Source organism: Podarcis tiliguerta (assembly GCF_965153285.1).
Source record: "Podarcis tiliguerta genome assembly, chromosome: 6".
In the NCBI taxonomy this organism is placed as follows: domain Eukaryota; kingdom Metazoa; phylum Chordata; class Lepidosauria; order Squamata; family Lacertidae; genus Podarcis; species Podarcis tiliguerta.
In genome coordinates this window covers 37,970,674-37,991,645 of record NC_139539.1, presented here as the reverse complement: position 1 = coordinate 37,991,645, position 20,972 = coordinate 37,970,674, and the positions used below count along the sequence as shown (strand labels likewise).

The window sequence follows — 20,972 nt, the reverse complement described above, 5'->3', positions numbered from 1 at the left end:
CCTTAAGCTCTTTAAACAACTTTGTCCTTAGCCTCTGAGGCAGAGGCATTAAAGTTATGGCTTGGTTCATCTCTAGCACCCATGGGTACATATTTCTTTAGGCTTTAGCAGGATTTCTTTAGGCTTAAGGAAGACTGTGTGCTTCCTCAATGAAGGGCTCTCCCCCATCACATTACATATAGTTTTCTTGATGCAGCACCAAATGCACCAAGATGTCACCAAAGCAATTTCACCACTGCCTTGGTGTTTTAGTAATAAAATTAGAAGGCATAATAAAATAAAATATAAAAATAATTAAATGTTTTCTGCTAACTCTGATCTCTTGACTCCTTGTCTTCTGCAAGCTGTTCATGTGCCACCATTAAAGTAATATTTTGCCACCACTAAATTAAGTTTCCATTCTAGTATGTTGCTCATAACAGTGATGGGAAGGCAGGTGCTAACTGACTCATCTATCAATTACTATACAAATTGTGGACAATTGGTAAGCACTAGCATGCAGTCAACACAAAATCAATGAGGCTGGATAAAATGCCTTGTTTAGGCAAAAGGGGGAATGCAGAAAAGCCCCAGGTGTGACTTGCAATCATATGAACAAAATGGTTGATAATTAAATAACAGAAGAGTGCAATGATCGCTTCAGGAATGGAAGGCTGCAATGAGGAACTCTGGATTAAGCAGATAAATGGAACCTCTATTGAATTAGCATCCATTTGCTACCTAAATGGAGAAATACCATTGTAAATCAAGCAAAGATGCAAAAGAAAGTGGGGGAGGATTGAGGAGAGAGATAGAAGAGACAGAAATCTTTACTTTTCAGCGTAAGCAGTACAAGAAAACCTTGTTTTTGGCAGCTACACAACACTATTCCATAGTGTTCTGAATGCATGTGTAACATAATAGAAAGAGGCAACTCCATAGATTAATTCTATTAATTTAATTCCAGAGTAATAAGTGTTCTCATTATTCTTTCCATTGTGAAAGTAGGGTGTGGGGAGAGATAGAATTATGCATCTTCGGCAGGATGACAAAGAGGGAGGGAGATATCAAAAGCATTGCAAACTCACATTGCAAAGACACACTTTGGCACAGAAGATACGTGTAAGCGGTAAGAGTCAGCCTTACTTTTGGGTGAGGATATAACATGGTTTTACAAGGCACTAGTGTAAGCATAATACATACACTGTTATGTGTGTAACAATATAAGCATAACACAGAAACTGATAATAAGCAGTCTAGGGGCAATGAGAGATTTAAGTTTGACAAAACATTTGGCCCACAAATTAATTACTAGATACAACCAAAGTTATTAAGACTGGTTGATGTTAGGGCCCCACATTACCTTTAGTTTGTTAATTTGTGTTTTAATGGTTGGATTATTAATTTTCCTTTTTATTTGTAAACCACTTTAAGCAGGTTTAAGTCAGGCTTAACAGAGGGCTTCATGGACACAGTATTAGTCTAGATCAGAACTGAGTTTCCTTTATACAATGTGGACTGTAATGTTTAAGTACTAAATCCCAATTTTAGTTAATGTCTTTTTATTGTATATGATGTCCCCCCCTCCATGTGCTGATCACTAGAAAACACTTCTCCACAGCCCTCTCACACAACAGACTTTACATTTCTTAACAACTTATCACATAGATCAAGATATCACATGAAGCTGCAATTTGGGGACAGTCACTGGCACTGCAATGGAGCCACATTTAATTTATTGTGATATGCTTTCAAATACTACTTTACTAAACTGAGACCAAGCTGAGAAGAAGTTGAGGAAGACATATCCAAGTTAATAAGATGACAGTAATGCAAAAGCAAATGATCAATCATATCCTGATAGCAGACCCTCCAAGTGTCCCTATTTTCCAGGGACATCCCTGATTTAGAGAAGCCATCTGATCTGCCCCAGGAATGTCCCACTTTTCCTTAGGGCGTCCCTATTTTCATTGCAGAAATGTTGGAGGGTATGGAGTTATCTGACCCCTGAGCCGCCTGAAGGCAATCCTGTATAGGAAAGTTTTTAAAAAAATGTTTAATGTTTTATTATGTTTTCATATATGTTGGAAGCTGCCCAGAGTGGCTGGGGCAACCCAGTAAAATGTGTGGGCTATAAATAGTAAAATTATAATTATGGAATGGGACATCCCTGTTTTCATTGGAGAAATTTTGGAGGGTATGTGATAGCTAGTATGCTAAACATGATTACAGTTTATCAACTAAACATTTGCTTGAACATCAACAAAGCATGGATAATAAACCATTTATATACCTTTGGAAAAATTCTGTATCCCCAGTAAATATTAATTTGTAAGAGGTGGAAATGACTCTTTTTTGTATTTGGTAAGAAGTTGACTGCCCTGGTACTTACCACAAATGTGTAATGCTGTGCAGACTTGGCCACAAATTCTGACTTGCACTCTCCAATGCAGAGAAGTGCAGGGCCGGAACTGATGTCAGGCTCAGCCTGTCCCATCTCGCACACAATTCTGAAAATGTAAAATCCATAGTGAGTCCTACAAAAAGAAAGGAAGTTGTACCTAGCTGCGTTCCCAGCCCCATCATTTTCAACCTTGATTCTCTCATCTTCTGAATGAGCTAATGATAGAGTCTTTCCTTTTTCCTTTTGCCATGCAGTAATTCAAAGGGGAGAAAGTCAAAATTAGTTACAATTATTGCAAGCTGTAAACTTGAGTGCTAAGCAAAGCACAAATGGCAAATATATTAGCCTATAGAAGAGAAAGTGTGAAGTCCTTGAATTAAAAGATGAGTTCATTAACGGAATGGCTCTCATTGCAGGTCACAGTTTAATGAACAACAGGCACACATACACCAATGGGGTACGATAAACTCTGCAAGTTGATCACAAGAGAATGCTCCGATAGTGATGAGAGCATGAGGCAAGTGGAACATAACATTGGCACAATGATATAATATTCACAGATAAAACAGCTACTCTTCTCTCTCCACATGTTCAATCAATGCACGAAGGAGATAATTGTGACTGCTGGTCCCACTTTTCATACAACAGGCATTATGCAAAAATGGACCCTGTGCACAACTGTACATGCAATCAAGTACCATTCTTATTCCCCCCTCCAAAAAACCAGAGATTGGGGTGGGATGGGGACTAGAATATATGCAGGGATGTGGTGTGGGACCAGCCACAATGACTGCTTGAATGGAGTGAATGCATTGAAGGCACTGCTAGATTTACGTATAAGCTAAACAAGCTATAGCTTAAGGCCCCACTCTCTTGCCCCCCCCCCCCAAATTTCACTATTTATATATTTCTTCTTAATTGTATTTCAGTTCAATTACTTTGATAAAATACATATTTTGTTATGTGCAAATGGCTTTAGATACCTATTAGGTCCATAAATTACCATATAGCATATATTCAACACAAAAAATAGCAACAATTTGTTGTTGACAAAGGACAGCAGGACATATAAAGGGCCCCATTACCTTCAGGAGCTTAGGGCAGGCATAGGCAAACTCAGTCCTCCATATGTTTTGGGACTAAAACTCCCGTCATCCCTAGCTAACAGGACCAGTGGTAAGGGATGATGGGAGTTGTAGTCCCAAAACATCTGGAGGGTCAAGTTTGCCTATGTCTGGCTTAGGGCCTCATCAAACCTAAATCCGGCCCTGATTGAAGGGGAGCATAACAGACAACTAGTACATGTATGTCTCTTTCTGTCTCCTTTATATTTTCATTGCCATTATTTTGGCTGTCCATTATCAGGCTGAAACAGGATGAGACACTCCTTAAAATAGGGCTGCTGACAAAATCTGAGCTTGTATTGGAAATGAGGGTGAGTTGGGATTCAAAGTAATGTAAAAGGGTGGTAACCCACAGTGAAGAATGTATCACATGTTGTGCCATACAACTGAGTGGGTGGATCTACAGCTAAAGTGGGGGTGGTTATACTACCAGATATACCAGATTTGTGGGGGGGGGGGGGAGAGAGAAAGACCCACTTGATTTCTTGCAACACCTCTGCTTGCTGTACTGATGGCAGCTCATTCTGTGAAAGCACAATAACAACAGCACCCTATACCATCCTACCATTTTCTGCAGCCTTAGTCAAATCTCCTTCCACAAAGAAACTTAAATAAACCACAAAGAGACACTTTAGACAGAATCTTTGAAAGAGGCTTAACATTAAACACGTAAATGCTACCAAATGTGAGATCCGCTATCGCTGCACATCACAGCAACACAAGCTCCTCAAAGAGTTGTTGCCCTTGGAGAATCATAGCAGTTGTCCTGTATTCCTAAATCCTTTGTATGGTCTTCTCTATCATCATCTTAATCATGGATTATGTGCGTGCCTCTCTCTTTCACTCTGATCAAAATAGAGCTTCTTCCTTCTCCAAGCTTACGCACTAAACTCAGTGGGATTCATTTTGGTCACAGTATATAAACAGAATAAAAACCTACTGGAGGTAAAGAATCTCCCGCAAATTCCCCTTCTTCTCAAGTATATTTGAATGCTGATTTAATTTGACTTCAGTAAATAACGATGTGTTTTAAAACTGTATTATCAGCATCATTTTTGTGTGAATTAGATATATTAAGGACACTTCTGTGATTGTTTAACCTCCATTTACCTTGCAACCTATCCTAAATTCACCATGCCACACCCTACAGAGCTTCTGAAATCTAGTTGAGCATGCATCTGGTAAATGAGCTGATTTAGATGATTTGACAAAAACTTTGTGATGGGTTAGCAGGATTGCACCCGCCCCTGGTATGTCTGTCTCTCCTCCAAATTTATAGCTGCCCAGATTTAGATTGCAAATTTTGCATGGTTGTTTTCTGTATTTAATGTAGGTTAACCATCGTGTGGTTTGGGCCTACACATGTTTGATTTTTCAAACATAACCCCTATGCAAACATCACATCCATCCAAGAATGCAGGTTTGATCCCCGTATAGGACAGCTACATATTTGTGCATTGCAGGGGGTTGGACTAGATGATCCTCAAGGTCCCTTCCAACTCTACAATTCTATGATTTCTATGTACCCATAGACAAGACAGGTACTTCTGGGAAAATGCATTATATAATGCACTTGATGAAAATATACAAACAGTGTAGTTTCTCACAGTTTTTCAAAACCCTATCCAAATTTACTCTGAAGTAAAGGTACTTTGAACATTCCACTGGTCTCAAAACCACATAAGAAAGCATTGCTCTAAATTTTGCTACCTTTGGTGTCTCTGAAAAAACACAACTTGTGTTTTCCATGGAGTGAGATTCCATTCCTTTTAGCAGCCTTTAGTTAAAGCTACCTTTTCATTCTTCCGTTTCAAAGGCAGAATTTATACCTTTGAATAATAATGCACAGTTATGACACCCACAGGCAAGTAAGAAATTAAAAATGGGATATTAATTGCTATGGTCAACCTAATCCGAAATGGAAATCCTAATCCAGGCCAAAACTACAGGTATCATGTTAAAAAAACTGACGCTCTTAGAAGAGCTATAGGGAGCCGATTACTAGGTTAAGTGGCCCTTTAACCAATATTAACCTAATTGCCGGCTGATAGATAGCATGCCTAGAACATGGCAAATCATTACAGTCCCAGGATTCATTCTGCTCACAGAACCCTTAAGAGCGCCCTTTTATCAGGATTCCTATTGAAAAGGCAGCCAACACTTGCTGTTATCTGCCCAGGATAAATGTTTTAATGATGTTAACAATCTTTGAAAGCTTGAGAGCTCTAATTAGAATTGCGATTATAAAATCAGGGTTTCATGCCACCATCAAAAGAGGATAATTTCAATAATCCCCCATCCCTTCTCCTAAAAATAAAACAGAATATTACAGTTTATAACGTGTAATGGCTGTGCAAACCCATTCCTACTACAGCTTATGATGGCATTAGTACACGGCCTCAAGCTATTACTGTAATAATAATGTTACTTTGCTCTTCTATAGAATCTTTTATCCCAGGATCTAAAGGTACTTTTCAAGCACTAGGCCACCCACGCCACCACAGGCAAGAACAATAGATAAATATAGCTATGCTGATTTTCGAGAGGAGGCAACTAAGGCACTTAGTAATTTAGTGATTTGCCCAAGGTGAGTTAGAGCTAGGAGCAGAATCTCCTGGTGCAACCATTTGAATGCACTGCCTTCACCAAAGCAGGAATGAATTTTTTTTTGTCCTGCACTGTACAACATTTGCTAGCACTGTCAAATCCATTGCTTCCACCCACATCACTTTAATCTTCAGGGAGCATGCCACCAGAGAACAAGACTAAGAAGGTCTCCTCGGCCCACCCCCTTCATATATCCTACAATCATTAGCATCTACTTTAATACAGAATTGTTGCAGCATAGAGTTTCTTCTCTTAAGCTGCAGCTTTGTCAGTGGGAAATTACATTTAAATGCTTCCATGTATTTTTCAAAAGGCAGCAGCTCCCAGTAAATAAAAATCTTGCGGAGCAGAATGAGAGCGAAACTTCCCACCCAGAAATGCTACTTTTCTATTTGCAGCAGGTTATGTGGAGAATAAGGATAAGGATAAGGATAAGGGACGTGGGTGGCACTGCGGGTTAAACCTCAGAGCCTAGGACTTGCCGATCAGAAGGTTGGCGGTTCGAATCCTCGCAACGGGGTGAGCTCCCGTTGCTCGGTCCCAGCTCCTGCCCACCTAGCAGTTCAAAAGCACATCAAGTGCAAGTAGATAAATAGGTACCTCTCCGGCGGGAAGGTAAACAGTGTTTCTGTGTGCTGCTCTGGTTCGCCAGAAGCGGCTTAGTCATGCTGGCCATATGACCCGGAAACTGTACACCAGCTCCCTCGGCCAATAAAGCGAGATGAGTGCCGCAACCCCAGAGTCGGTCACAACTGGACCTAATGGTCAGAGGTCCCTTTACCTTTATGTGGAGAAACAATAAAAAGGCATCTCCTACCTGCAGTCGAAAGTAGTGGTCTACTCTACTACCTCATCCTGCTTTGTATATAGGCCAGGTGTCAAATCTTAACAGGAGTTTATTCCAAAGTATGAACACTGATAGCAGTAACCTATAGGGAGCAAGATTGTCTGAAGAATCTTCCTAAACCTCATTGAACTTGATTACTCAAAGGAGAAGTCAAGCTGAGAATATTACCCCGTGCTTTGCTCTGTGCCTTTACCAAGAAAGAGCTTTATCTTGCTTAGTAGTTCTGTACTATTATTAATTTCCATAGGGGTAACTATCTTAGTCTGTTGCAGGGAAAAACAAGAAAAAGCCAGTGGCAAAGACTAACAAATAACAAATAAACTTTCATGGACTACATTCCACTTGAGACATGGAATGTTATCCTGAGTTACAGGAAAATATAAACGTTTAGGGACAGTAGTGGGATTGTAAACAGTGAGATTAGAAAGAAATTAAATGCAGAAAGTACAGATGATGACAATTATGTTATTAACAATGGCTATTCACACAAAGAGGACTTTCTGTAACTGACCTTAAAGTTACAATCCTGAACAATGGAACATCAAACGGAGACTTGTCATATGAAACTGCCAAATTACAAAGCATCAAGATGTTCAATACTATCACCTGCGGACTGAATCGGGACAAAGGTAGGCTGTTGTTTTTATAATCACACTACATGTGCCAATTGGATTGCCAATGTCTGTTATCAACAACTGTTTTTGTGTGAATGGCCACTGTAAACAATTAGCATTATCTGAATTTTTCTGCATTTTGTTTCCTTCTGACCTCAGTGTTTACATACAAATGCCCAACCATGTGTGCATATTTCTGTAATTTAGGGTATTATGTCACATACAGTAGCTGATGAAGCAGGCTGTGTCAATGAAGGTTATGCCATAATAAATGTGTCCATTTTAAAGGTGCCACAGTAATCATCCTTGTTGTTCTTTCCTGCCACAGACTGCCCCTCTGGAAATTCTTAAAGCTTCTAGTCAGTGGGTGAAAACAATGCTTAATGTTTTCTTTCTTACCTTATGCTGCATGGATGAGCATTTACTGACATGCTCCTCCTTTCAGTATACTGACTCCCCCCCGCCCAAAGAACACTCCACAAAAACAAACAAATAAGCAGCTAACACGAGGACATGTGTCACTGGGAAAGGGTTGTTTGCCCATCCTTTGTTACATGCCTATTTTCTAATTTTCAGCTGACATTTTTCTTAGTGAAATAAATGAATTGACTCCAGCAGAGGCCTATTCGGATTAAACTGCTGTCACTGCCTCACACGCTTAACAAATGGCTGCCTGCATCCGGCAGCACGGCAGGACGCATTCCAATTGGAACCGGGAGGAGGCTGAGTGCAAACTGCAAGGTGCTCATCAGGAAAGTTGCTTAGCAAAGCAGGAGCCCAGGCTTGGAAGGAACCAAAATGCTTAATAAAAGTTTTAAAGGGTTGTTTAATCCGCAAGATAGAAAGAAAGAAAATCCAGCCTCTCGGTTCTTAGTTGGTGCAAGACAGCCCTAGATCTTTGGAGCGCTGCTGATTTATACTCACCGAGAATCTCGCCTGACAGGTATGGGGCTTTCCTTTGTGCAGTGCTGTGGAACGCGAAAGGAGGAAATGACAGGAATATAGAACTGTGTGAGGTGTTATGCGGGAAGGTGACCCCAGAAATCATCTCAGCGCTGAGGCAGGGTTAATTAAGCATAAACTATTAACTGGAGTTGTTGCCCTCCTCACCGCCACACACAATATGCTGTTTAGGTCATGATGGCCTTAAGAAAAGCTGTATGGTTTTGCATCAGAATGTCTAGGAAGAATCTATTTGCACCCTGAGAAAAAGCCCGTGGGACCATACAACCTCAAAATGCACGTGGATGAAGGTTTTGAAACAGGACCCCTTTCTAACCATAATAATAATTTCCTCAGCCACTCTGGGCGGCTCCCAACCAAATATTAAAATACAACCATGATTCCTTCATCTGCATGCTGTTGACATGCAGAGTTTTATATGCAGAAAAGAAGTTAACTTTTGTTAAGATAACCTATACTTGGAGCACAATTTTAGTTGAAAGGTATTCACACTGAGACTTTGTATAAAATATGAAAGCACATTCCTGATAGGAATTATGTTGTCCTATATAGTTGGAGAAGCCATGCTTGCCCCTTTGTTCACAGAAGATGGACTTGGAATGAGGTGGTGGTGGAGAGAGTCTAATAATTTCAACCAGGTGAAAACTGTCACTTAACTTCACAATAGCCATGTCTTATTGGTGATGCACTTGACATAATGAGATGTTCACATTCACCACCCCCTCGCCCCCACATGGTCACAAGGGAAAAGTACACAAGTGCTACTGGGGTGAATTAGACTCCATATGAATTCAAATGGCGAAGTCATTAAAGACACCAGATACTATTTCTATGAAGAGCGCAGGTTGGTACTTTCTCCTGTGTTATAAACAATAATCCTTAATACAATTTCATATTTTACATTACACTGGAGTAATTGCCAAATACATCTTTAAAAACCCCCACCAACCCACAACTTGTGATTTAATTGGGGTCTATTTGATCCCAATATATGAGAAGTGCTTTTTACACATGTAAGAGGGTTACATTGGGTCCTGCACATTACATTACTATTACATTTATTACAATCCTAAAGCAGCAAATGTCACAGCTTATACACTTTCCCCGCTAATGCCTCACCCAGGCTTACAGCTTTATTCTCTTCAGATAACCAATTAGGATTCCAACTTTAAAATATAATCACCTGCCATGTTGTTCCTCCTAGCATAAGTATACTCAGTTGTACTTTCCCCCTTTGTTGCAAGGGGTAACAGCATTTATGCTAAATGCTGTAAACGATTTTTAGCTCGCATAAAGGTTCAGGTGGCGCCATGTCAACTCACTGTTCAGCAATAATGTACTGCTCCTCCAATGGTGTACATTCCACACCAGCCACTTGTACGTTGTGGGCGATCTCAGAGAAATCCAGGCCCAGGTTAACACCACGAATTGTAACTCGTGTTCCTCCCTCTGGTGGGCCTGACACTGTTAGGATCTGGTGAGGGAAGCAGAGCACAGGGTCAACAATAAAAACAAACTACCGGTATATCTCACAGAAAGCCAAAAGCTGTATGGCCACACAAAAAGGGACTGGAGCTGCATGTGTTTGTGTAGAAAGCCTAGCTTTAAAAAACAAAACAAAAACAACCCCCCACCATCTATTGTGAATACTGTTTCAACAACTTTGAGCACACTACAGTACTTCTATACCCCAGTGACCCATCTAGAAAATGAGCATACAATTTAGGAGCATAAGGTGGCTAAAGTAATGTATGAAACCAGAGAGCAGGGGCTGGGGGAATCAATTTGTCATTAATTATCCTTGTCAATATACTGTTGTTAGTTTGTGGTACACAAACCACCATCTTCTTAGGATTATGAAATCTGTTTTTGTTTTTTTAATGATGCTAAACATTCAAAAATTATCTCCCCACCAAAATAATTTTGGTGTGGTATACCAGAAAGCTTAGTGAGGGGAAGAAAAAGGTTATAGACTAGGTATCATTATGCAGGTAAAAACAATTCTCCCTCCCAGGTCACCCCCACCCAGAAGAATGCACCCCCTGTTTGGTATAGATATGTGCAAAATCACTGTTAAAAAGATGCATGAAATTGCCTTTTAAGATTTGGACAGAGCTGCTTTTGTCCAAATGTAAAGGAGGATCACTGCAGGGAGATTAGTGCCTATTTAATGAGTTACTAAGCAAAGATACCTGGAAATGAAGCATTAACTGGAACAGAATATTCAGTGAAGTGTAAGTTGTTCAAGACATCTGCAGTGTTTCCAGGTATGAGTAATGAGGAAATCTGCCCATCTGAATATACTCAGTGAACATTACAGTAGCAGAAACAACTTAATGGCCTGTGACTGTGAAAAGTCTAAATACACAGCTGAGTTATACTTTTATGAGGACCAATGTAAATGCCACAAAATGGTGAGCAAACACTCAAGTTCTCCAGAGCTCTTCATCGGGCTAACATTAAGCAAAATAGAGGGAACGGGGAGGAGAGCTGGCTTGGTGTTGAAGCATGAAGCCTAGCCTACATTTAGCCTTAAGGCAGCTTGTAAGAGGACGCTGCAGACTGACTGCACAATCTAAACCTTGGGATTGAGAGAGTTTGGATTTGGTGGATCTTGGGCTCTTCCAACTGGGTCTCAACTAGTGTAAGCCCCTCATCCCAGCTCAGCAGGGGTTTAGTTGGCTGAGCCAGGGTTGTTCCCCCCAAAGGGGAAAGGGGTGGGGGGTGGGATAGGGTAAGGAGAGACACCTCTTCAAAACCCCTTGGCAGCTTCCTCACATGACCTAACAGCTTAACGTTGGCTTTCTATAGCTAGGCTTGCTCTGTTAATTGGATTATATGCTGCTAGGATCCAGGCAGGCATTACTAAGGGCTGTTGGGTCAAAGAAGCAAATAATGGTTGATTTCCCATTTTGAAAATGTAAAATCTAGCAGTTATCCAAATTTGTCTCCAGTTCTAAGCAAAACACACAGATTCCTTGTGAAGGTAAATAAAGGGGGAAATGTTCACCTTACAATTTTAGCTTGTGTACTAGATACAAAGTCCATAAAAGTCAATTAGGTGGCATTAGCTAGTGGTCTGGGGGTATAGAACCCTGAAAAGTTAATACAACATTTTTGTTGGTTCTATGAAGATATTTCCTGATTGTAGAATTAGATTCCCCGCCTCGCAACAGACCAGTTTGAATCTCTCTACTTTGTGTGTATCTTGAAGAATCCTGAATTGCATTGGTCAAAAGTAGGATCCTAAAACTGATTATTTAGGCCAATTTATTTCTGTAAAAGTTAGTGGATCTCCAGTAAGTTCATCAATGGAAAATAAATTCTATGTATGTTAAACTATTATTCCCTGATAATAACATATTCACCCAATAAGAGATAACAAAACTAATAAAAATTGAGGTGTCATTCCCAAACTCCAAATATATATGATGCTAACTCACAAAGCAAAGTACTAACATCTTACAGCCCTTTATTGACATCTAGTTCCTAGTATATTATGTTTTTACAGTATAGTGCTCCTAATTCTTGTGATATAGTTCCACATTTGAATTTTCTCCCACATTTGTAGAGGTGATAAAGTTATTTTATTAAGAAGGGAAAACTGAGATTCTCACATTTTCAGCATGTAGTATTAAAGAAAACAACAACTGAAGAACTGAACAGGTTCCCAGAAATTTCTATAATTTTCCACTGCCTCTACTGCTTGGCAAATTTTGTGGCTGTCATCTTATGAACTAGGAATAGGCCAGATTTTGAGGCACTTTCTGCAAATAGTTGTGCTTCCTTTTGCAAAGGGGCGTGAAGAATCACCCCAAAAGTTGAGAGTGTTTCACTGGGATGCATGTGTGGTGTTTATTTGTTTTACAAATGGACCATAAAACAGACTATAGCTAACCCCCTCCAGCACAGTATTTGGTATCATCTTAGGATACATCTGCAGCACTCGTGTGACTGTCTGGTTAAGGTGTGTGTGTGTGTGTGTGTGTGTGTGAGAGAGAGAGAGAGAGAGAGAGAGAGAGAGAGAATCTTTATTCCTTCCAGACCATCATGTATTTGTCCATTGCAGCAGTACTGTATAATCAAGAAGCAGTAAACACACATGTGATATGAGGAAGAGAAGACCCAGTGAATATAAGATTATTACTTCTCTCTGTCTCTCTAATGCCATCTATCTGCATGGTGCCGTATAGAGCAGCACAGGCAAAATAAAAATAAAAATGGATGGGTAGGGATCTCTGCCCTAAGGAGGTTACAATAAATTTTAACGGCAGGGGAGATAACAAAGAGAGGGAAAGGAAGGGAGGAAATGAGAAAGCAAGAGCTTTCCATATGATCTCATGCAGCAACTGTTAAGGTAGAAACTTAAGAATTAAGGTGTTATTTTACTCTGTTGTACTTTATATGGCTATGTAATATATAATATGACCCCGCACCAATGGACTGTAACTCCAGTATAAGTTTAAATATAATAATTCAACAGCTGTGCCAATTGCCACCTGTTTCTTGCACAGCTGTGGGAGGCCAGATGTGAAAGTTAAATTCATACCAATGTGAGATATTCACAACATATCCTTAGAAAGTGTCACTAGCAATCCAATCATTCCTTTTAGCCTTTGTTGTTGCATTTCCTCTTGCAATTTTCACATGCGCTCTAAACACTGCAAACCCACAAATTCTGTTCGGCTAAGAAGGCTGTGTCGTTTACCGTAATCACTCCTAGCCCAGCATCTACATCTCAGCTTCTGAATCATGCCCTGACAACCTACAGGCGTGGGAGGCAACCTCCGTACCTACTATGGTGGAACACAAGAAAGCTGGTGGGAGGCTACAGCTGGTTGTTAGTGGCAGAAATGTCTGCTGGGAGGTTTAGGACTGGCTTTTTATAGACTTTTATAAAAGCTACTAACCTTAAAAGGCTTGACAGTTACTTTGGAGAACTTCATTAAGCTCCGCTTTGGACAGGCACTGAATGTTAAATACCACATTTTATTAGGGAGCAAAGCATTCACACCTCCTTAAATGTCTTTTTGAAATACTAAAAGGGGGAGTTTACTTCATGACCTGTCTATTTATAGTACACATCTGCCACAAGCACTTCAGCTCCTAGTCTAGGAAAAGGTACCCTCTACAACGGGGGTGGGCGGACCTCAGCCATGTCAGATTCACTAGGACCGTAAGATCTACCCAGCAGAGCCAGATGTAAAGGATATATAGTCAGAATGAAACATCAGGTTGTCTCTAAGCACATTCTGAGCTGAAGAAATTGCTTTTGGTTCAAGAACCGAACAGAGGTCCCAGCCTTTCACACAAAAGTATGCCCGCAGACGCCTAATTTAGGTGGGGAGAGTCAATTTGTTGTTCCTGTTGATAAAGCAATTGGGAGTCAGGAACCCTGATCTACTGCAAAGCACCCAGAGATTTACCAGTAGATCCTGATCTCCCTTCTGCCCACCACTGATCTACAACCACCAACCATCTCTAATACACCATTGCCTAAACTTCAGTGCCCTGTGCTCAAATTACAACCTGAGTACCACTGTGTACTCATTCTCCACTCCCACTACAAGTTGGTCTTCTAGCTCACATATGAGTGCCATGGGCTACATGCAGCCTTTGGCCAACTTCTGTGAGGTATGCAGGACCTCTTCCCACTGCTTAGCTCTAGGAGCAGTGGAGAGGTGCTCCTATGGTAACACTCATCAGCTGTTCCTATCACACCATGTGCTTTCTCCCTCTTGCTGTCCACCTGATTGGTGCTGGGAATAACTGAGGAGTGTTCTGAGGGGATCTAGACACTCCCAATGACTTCTCTGAATGCAAGCCTTCCTCACTCATTTCTTGCCCTCAGTCAAATCACAGCCAAACTCAATTCTTTCCTCTCTCACTTACATTTCTTAATTTTTCTCACTTCACTTCTGCTCCTTTATTCCACAAGTCTAAAATCATATTATTTTAATGCAAAACACATCCCAAGATATAGTTGACTGTGCAGGTACCATTATGTATAGGGCTGCATTGTGTTCTAAAAAACACTCCTTTCTTTCTCTTGCCTCTGCTTTAGTTCCTATCCTCCCCTCTGCATTAAGCCCTGGGACTAAAAGCTTTAATCTCTTCACTGTGTAGCGTCTGTTACACTCCCGCTTTCTGTAACTAGCACTCTGCAGTGTGTCTTGTATCATTTTCCTTTGCAAAGCACCATGTGTCTACAAAGGACACGATACAAAAATCAAATTGCATTATATTATACTAAGCACCGTTGAAGGCCTGCTGCTGCTAATGTTTACAAGTCACCCGTACACTATGGTTCACGGTTCTTGACAGTTATTTCCCTTACATCCGTATGTTATTTTAAAAATGCATTTGCTGCAGCATTTGCATCACAAACTGAGGTGCTTTGCCCCTCCCATAAACATCCAAAGCTTACACACACACACACACACACACACACACTTATTTAGATACTGGGAACGTTTCTTATCTGACTTGAGTCAACAAAACCTTACTACAATGTCAAACAACGCAGTGTGGCTTTTCTGTTTTCCAAATGTTTTGACCTGGAAAATACCCGAACCAGACTTCCCATTCGACCTAGATTTTAGTGGCCGCTAATTGAACAGTTTTGAAGGAACTGTGTCACAATGCAGCCGCGGGGTTAGAACAGATGCATTCAATTAATTACAGCTGGGGAAATTCAGTAATAATCACAGAAGGCAGCAAATACTTAAAGGGTCCAGTTATATAGACCTCTCTAGACATAACAAGACCAGGCCAAAGTCCAGCCAGCTGCCATGTCTCTGGTATCCAAACTAGAAGCATTTTTTTTATAAAGAAAAAGAGTAGCTTTCAGATCCTATTTGTATGTAGATTCAAGGTAAATTATATGAGTTGGGGCCAACTTCAGGTTTCTTTTGGCATTACCAAGCTGACATAAAAACAGCCACACAGTTGCTATCCTTTTACTATAATCCTCTACCTATAATATTAATTAATTTATTTCATTTATTTATATTTTACCTTTCAGGATACAAATTCTTCCAAGGAACACCAAACTACAGCTCTAAAAGCCACAATAAGTAAGATCAACATATAAAAATTCATCAGGATCCTTCTCACTGGGCAGATGGTTGTAGAATGGCTCTGTGGTTTGGGAAGGGGAAAGTCCAATTGAAGCAGGCTCTGAGGTGGTCTTTGCCTCTTCTTTTTCTCTGAAATCCTTCCCACAGGACAACTGGTAAAATGGGGTGGGAGAGCAGCAGGCTCCGAGGTGATCTTTGTGACATGGTTATGGCCTACTCACAGCTTCTCTCTTCAAAAACTGACAGTTTGCTCAGCTTCCATTCCCTAGAGGCAAAAAGACCATTGTAGCTCCTTCTAAGTCCCAATATACAAGCTGGGTTTCTGGGAAATTGAGCAGCTCCTGCAGTAGTTAACACCCTGACAGTTGCACCTACCAACTTCTAAAAGGCAAGAACAGCACATTTCCATCTGACAGGTGGCTCTGTCCAGCCAATCCATCAGAACCCAACTTGAGTCAAGAGCCCTTAAGAATTAAATGTTGCCAACATTTCTTTGCCCCTTGCCCTCCAAAATGCTGCACTGCTTTTGAGGAGAAACCTAAATTTGTGTAGGCATACCTTTCATAGACTACATCTTAATTTTCTTAAAGCACCTTTCTGCCCCTTCATGTGGCTAATCCATTTGGATTATTGCGTGCATCAGTGCGATTTGACAGAGAAAACCAACCGATTTTGGAGTTGCATGACAATGGGATATTCTCTTAGCCTCCCCACAAAAGTATTTGCTTTGTTCCCTTGGTGTTCAGAACAAACATAAGGGGAGTATGGTGGAAGGCCTACCTAAGCCCCCCCTTTCACAGCTGGCTTACGCAGATTGGCAGTCGTAACAGAAGAGGAAGAGTATAGCCTTCCTTTTACTACAACCTTTGCCTCTTTCCCTCTCCCTCCTGGAATCCTTCCAACAGGACAGGCCTGAGAGGGTGGAGAAGGGAACGTCTAGCTGGAACTGGCTCTGAGGAGGAAGCCTTTACTGGCTCCCTCTGGCTCCTGGAATTCTTCCCACACATCAGAAGTTGGTATAGCAGCAGCCTATCACACAAAAATTTAGCAGGCGACGCTTTTCCTAGAACAGAGATAAATGATGGAAAAAACTAAAATTCTGTGTGTCAGGCTGCTAAAGGCACAAGATCAGTGGTGTCAGAAGATGTTAATTAAATATGTCATAGAAATGCTTGCTTTGGGTGAGGGGAGGGGTGTTATTAGCATCAGCAACCAAATTACAGCCAGATCATTGTAATTATCATCTATATTTCACTTTTCAGCTCTGATCCAGCAAAGCATGTGCGCAGCAGTCAGAGATGTGCACACAGAGCCCTTTTAAAAAGCTGCAGCTGTACTGATGATCGGTGGGTAAGGGGGAGAGAACGGAATTGAATCCAGTCCCCAGGTAGCAGATCACTGGGATCCTAGCTTAAAAAAGAAAAAGAAAAAAAGATTGTGTGCAGTAGCTATGAATACTAGATTGAGCTGGGAAATCACATGAATAGCACCCTGCTGCATATACAATTCCCTATCCAGATAGGGATATATATATGCAGAGCCTTTGTCTATTAATGCATAGTCCCTACTTAGCTGGTGTGTTAATACACAAGATGCTTAGTAATCCTTACTGCATTCATCGTTGCAACAAAGAGGAAAGGAAGGAGGGTGTTTCTAGGACAAACCTCCAACTCCTGGAATTTGCTACTTGTGAGTTCTAATCCCAACTCTGCCAGCATGTCACAATGCTCCAGCTGCTTCTGATATTTAAAGCCCTTTACAATCACTGGATAAAAGAAGCCACGCAAGGCAAAGTATTATATTATCATTATGAAGGTGTCAGTCAGGAGCAGTATCTATGGGGACGAACATATATTAGGAAACGTCCTCCAATGGTTCTCCTCAAATCCTGTCATCCAAGCTCCAAAATATTAATTATCCATCACAAGGCTTTGCTGATAATAGGAACAACCTTATTTGCCTGCCCAGAAACTGAAACAGGAGTTCTTTTAAAAACATTTCTCCTATAGGACAGGTGCAGAAGAAGAGCTGAAAAGCAAGACTACATAGGCACACATGTGTTATAAGTCAGACCATTCTCCACTCTAATGGGCAGCAGCTCTTCAGGGTTTCAGACAGGAGTCACCCCCAGCTCTAGCTGGATATTCTAGGGACTGAACCTGAAACCTTCTATATGCAGCCTTTGCCCATGACTCCATTATGCTCCTGTACCTCTTAGTTGGGACGTGGGTGGTGCTGGGACGCGGGTGGTGCTGTGGGTTAAACCACAGAGCCTAGGACTTGCCGATCAAAAGGTCGGTGGTTCGAATCCCTGCGACGGGGTGAGCTCCCGTTGCTTGGTCCCTGCTCCTCCCCACCTAACAGTTCAAAAGCACGTCAAAGTGCAAGTAAATAAATAGGTCCAGCAGGAAGGTAAACAGTGTTTCTGTGCACTGCTCTGGTTCGCCAGAAGTGGCTTAGTCATGCTGTCCACATGACTCGGAAGCTGTACGCCGGCTCCCTTGGCCAATAAAGCGAGATGAGCGCCGCAACCCCAGAGTCGGTCACGACTGGACCTAATGGTCAGGGGTCCCTTTACCTTTACCTCTTAGTTACCTCCCATCATCATTAATTTAGCTCACTCCTGTGGTCTGCTGTGCAAAACTAACAACTGGATAGCACTGGATAAATGGGCCAGTACAGCCTTGCAGGTCACAATGTTGCACTGATACAATACAAGAAACAGCAACTAAGCAGAAACTCAATTTCTGCAGCACAATTAGACTGCAAAGGGGGTAATATTCCAACATGTGGGTACCAGGACCACATAAACAAGCAGCACCTCTTCAGCAAAACAAACATAACTGACACACAGCTGCCATTGCATGTACCACATTAACACAGACACCATCCTACTGACATTCACAAGTCCATACTCTGCAAAAGGATGAGAACAGGTGTTGTGTGTGTGATATTTTTAGAATTTTGTTTTGAGCATATTATAATATATTCCAAGGTCTCGCAACAGCAAGCAAGAGAGGAAAGAGAGGATAAATAAAATCAATTAATCACAGGTGGGGAAAAATGAGCCCATCAAGTCCTGTAATAAAAGCCATCTTGAACATAATAGCACCGTATCTGACAAAAGAGGGGAGGGGAGAGTAGCAAAGTTGTGGCCTTTCAAAGCTATACGAATAACATACGCTTTTTGTTGCATGGTTATATTTGTAGCTGGCTCCATCCCAGTAGATGAGCCCAGCAGGGGCTCAGCACATCTACAGAGCTAGTTCATCAGCCTGGCATGATCACTCCTTGTCTCTGTCTTAGCTGATAGTACATTCCAAACCTAATTGTTATCTCAGCAGAGCAACTCCATTATTCAGCCTGACACTCCTCCCCGCACAACCCCCGTTAGCTGTTTGTTGCAGTGATGTTATATTAATGAGGCCTGCAAATAAATGAATAGGAGATCAGAGCACTGCTTGTTCATAAGGAAGCTGATTTTTTATTTATTTAATCACTGATGCTGCGGGCAGCAGGGGAAGATTTATGCTGTCAGGGGGGACATGGGATAGATCCCAACGATGCAGTGTGGATGGAAAAGATTTCATGCTAACATGTACACTATTATTGATTTTTTTCTTTTATGTCAACAAGTAAATATCCCCCTAATCTCCACTCCCAATTGGCTCATTACCGTTTTAAAAAGCTTACATCTCCTTGATCTGTTTCCAGTGTTTCTCAAACTTGGACCTCCAAGCATGTTGTTGGACTAAAACTCCCATCATCCTTGGCTAGCAGCACCAGTGGTCAGGGATGATGGGAGTTGTAGTCCAACATTCTCTGGAGACCCACATTTGAGAAGCACTTCATGGAAATAATAGTAATCTTCCTTTGATGAAATTTCACCCTCTTCCTCTATTTCCCAGAAAGTTCACTTGCAGTCCTATACATTTTTGAGGGCTGGTACAGCACTCCTGGATAGCTCAGTCAGTAGAGCATGGAACTCTTCATCTCAGAGTTGTGGGTTCAAGCCCCAGGTTGGGCAAAACGGTTTTCAAAGCATGGTTTCAGAACCTGGGTTAAATGGGAATCCTGGGTAGCTTTAACCATATCTAATGATACTGCTAAGTAACGCTTAACTGACGTTAGACTAGGAGTTCAAATTAGTGCTCCAGAATGCAGAGGGTAGGGAGAGATTTTGCAATCCTATGGTTAAGAAACGAAATGCTACATGCGTACTGGTGCTCAGGAGTATGTTCTTAGTTCAATGGTATGAACTCATCAAGTATCTATGCCTGCACATAGATAGGCTGCATAAACTGGCTGATTCAAACTTAAGTAGCCTCACTGTTTTTCACTCATGGAAATCATTGATACATATTACTATCTACCATGGACATTGAGAGTTGATGAAGAGGAGTGGCCTAAGATTTTCCTAACTCTAATTTGAATTCCTGTTAACAAAGATGAGTTGTGTTCATTTCCTCCTAGACAATCAAACCAATTATACCATTCTTTCATAACTAATGGGTCTTATGCTCCCCCCCCCAAACAAGGGCTAAACCATTATGCTTTTCTCTTCCACAACAGTCCTATAGGCAATCTGAAATCATTGTAACACCTAGTAGAATCCAGTACAATTCACAAAACAATCTTATACATGTCTGCTTGGTAGCAAGTTATATTGCTATCAGTAGGTTGAAACCAAGTTATTGTGAGAACTGAACAATTTCCACATGTGCAACAGAACTTTGCATCCCACCTCTACTCATTGTAAACCCCACAATCATGTACACAAGCACACCCACCCAACAGATCTGGTCTGGAGGTTTGTGGGAACTATCAGGGAAGGTTTGTGGTGTGAGGGATATGCAGAAGAAGAGGAAGTTCTGGTGTAAGTACAGAAGGTGTTTGACTTGTGGAATGGCTTTGCTGGATGCAACCCTATGGGCCTTACTCTCAGGTAAGTGTTGATGAAGCATGTTTCTCAGTAGACACATACAGCCTGCACTATTAGCCTGCACATTCTGTCTTATGACCATGACTAAACTGAGAACAGTCAACATCAAACCAGATTTTTCTATCCTCACTTTCTCTGTTTGGATTAACATCCTGTCTGATTAAGAATTCCAGAGAATTAATTAAAGTCCCAATAAAGATATTGTAGATTTTGAAATTTAACTCAAGGATGATATTGGAGAAACAACTTGGCCAGCATTTGCTGTGAGATGTTTCTTTGTTGAGTCAAGGAATTGCTTTTGCCTTCTGGTTCGCTTGAGGAAAGGAAGTGAAGTGAAATCTCTGATTTCTGAAAATGTTACATCTGTCTGAATGTTTCATTTGGAAGGGGAAATTGTTCTCCGATCCCTTTTC

General features: G+C 41.1%; 1 protein-coding gene across 2 annotated transcripts in view; it reads right to left on the bottom strand.

The window, feature by feature from the left end:
• The window catches only part of PLXNA2 (plexin A2), a 386,922-nt gene that overhangs the window by 90,445 nt on the left and 275,505 nt on the right, over positions 1 to 20,972 (bottom strand). For both annotated transcript variants that reach the window (XM_083444223.1, XM_083444224.1), the window contains exons 13-14: positions 9,861 to 10,012; positions 2,372 to 2,489 (exon numbers count right to left, since the gene is read on the bottom strand). In XM_083444223.1, the coding sequence (XP_083300349.1) occupies positions 2,372 to 2,489; positions 9,861 to 10,012 (270 nt within the window). The remainder of the gene's footprint in view (positions 1 to 2,371; positions 2,490 to 9,860; positions 10,013 to 20,972) is intronic.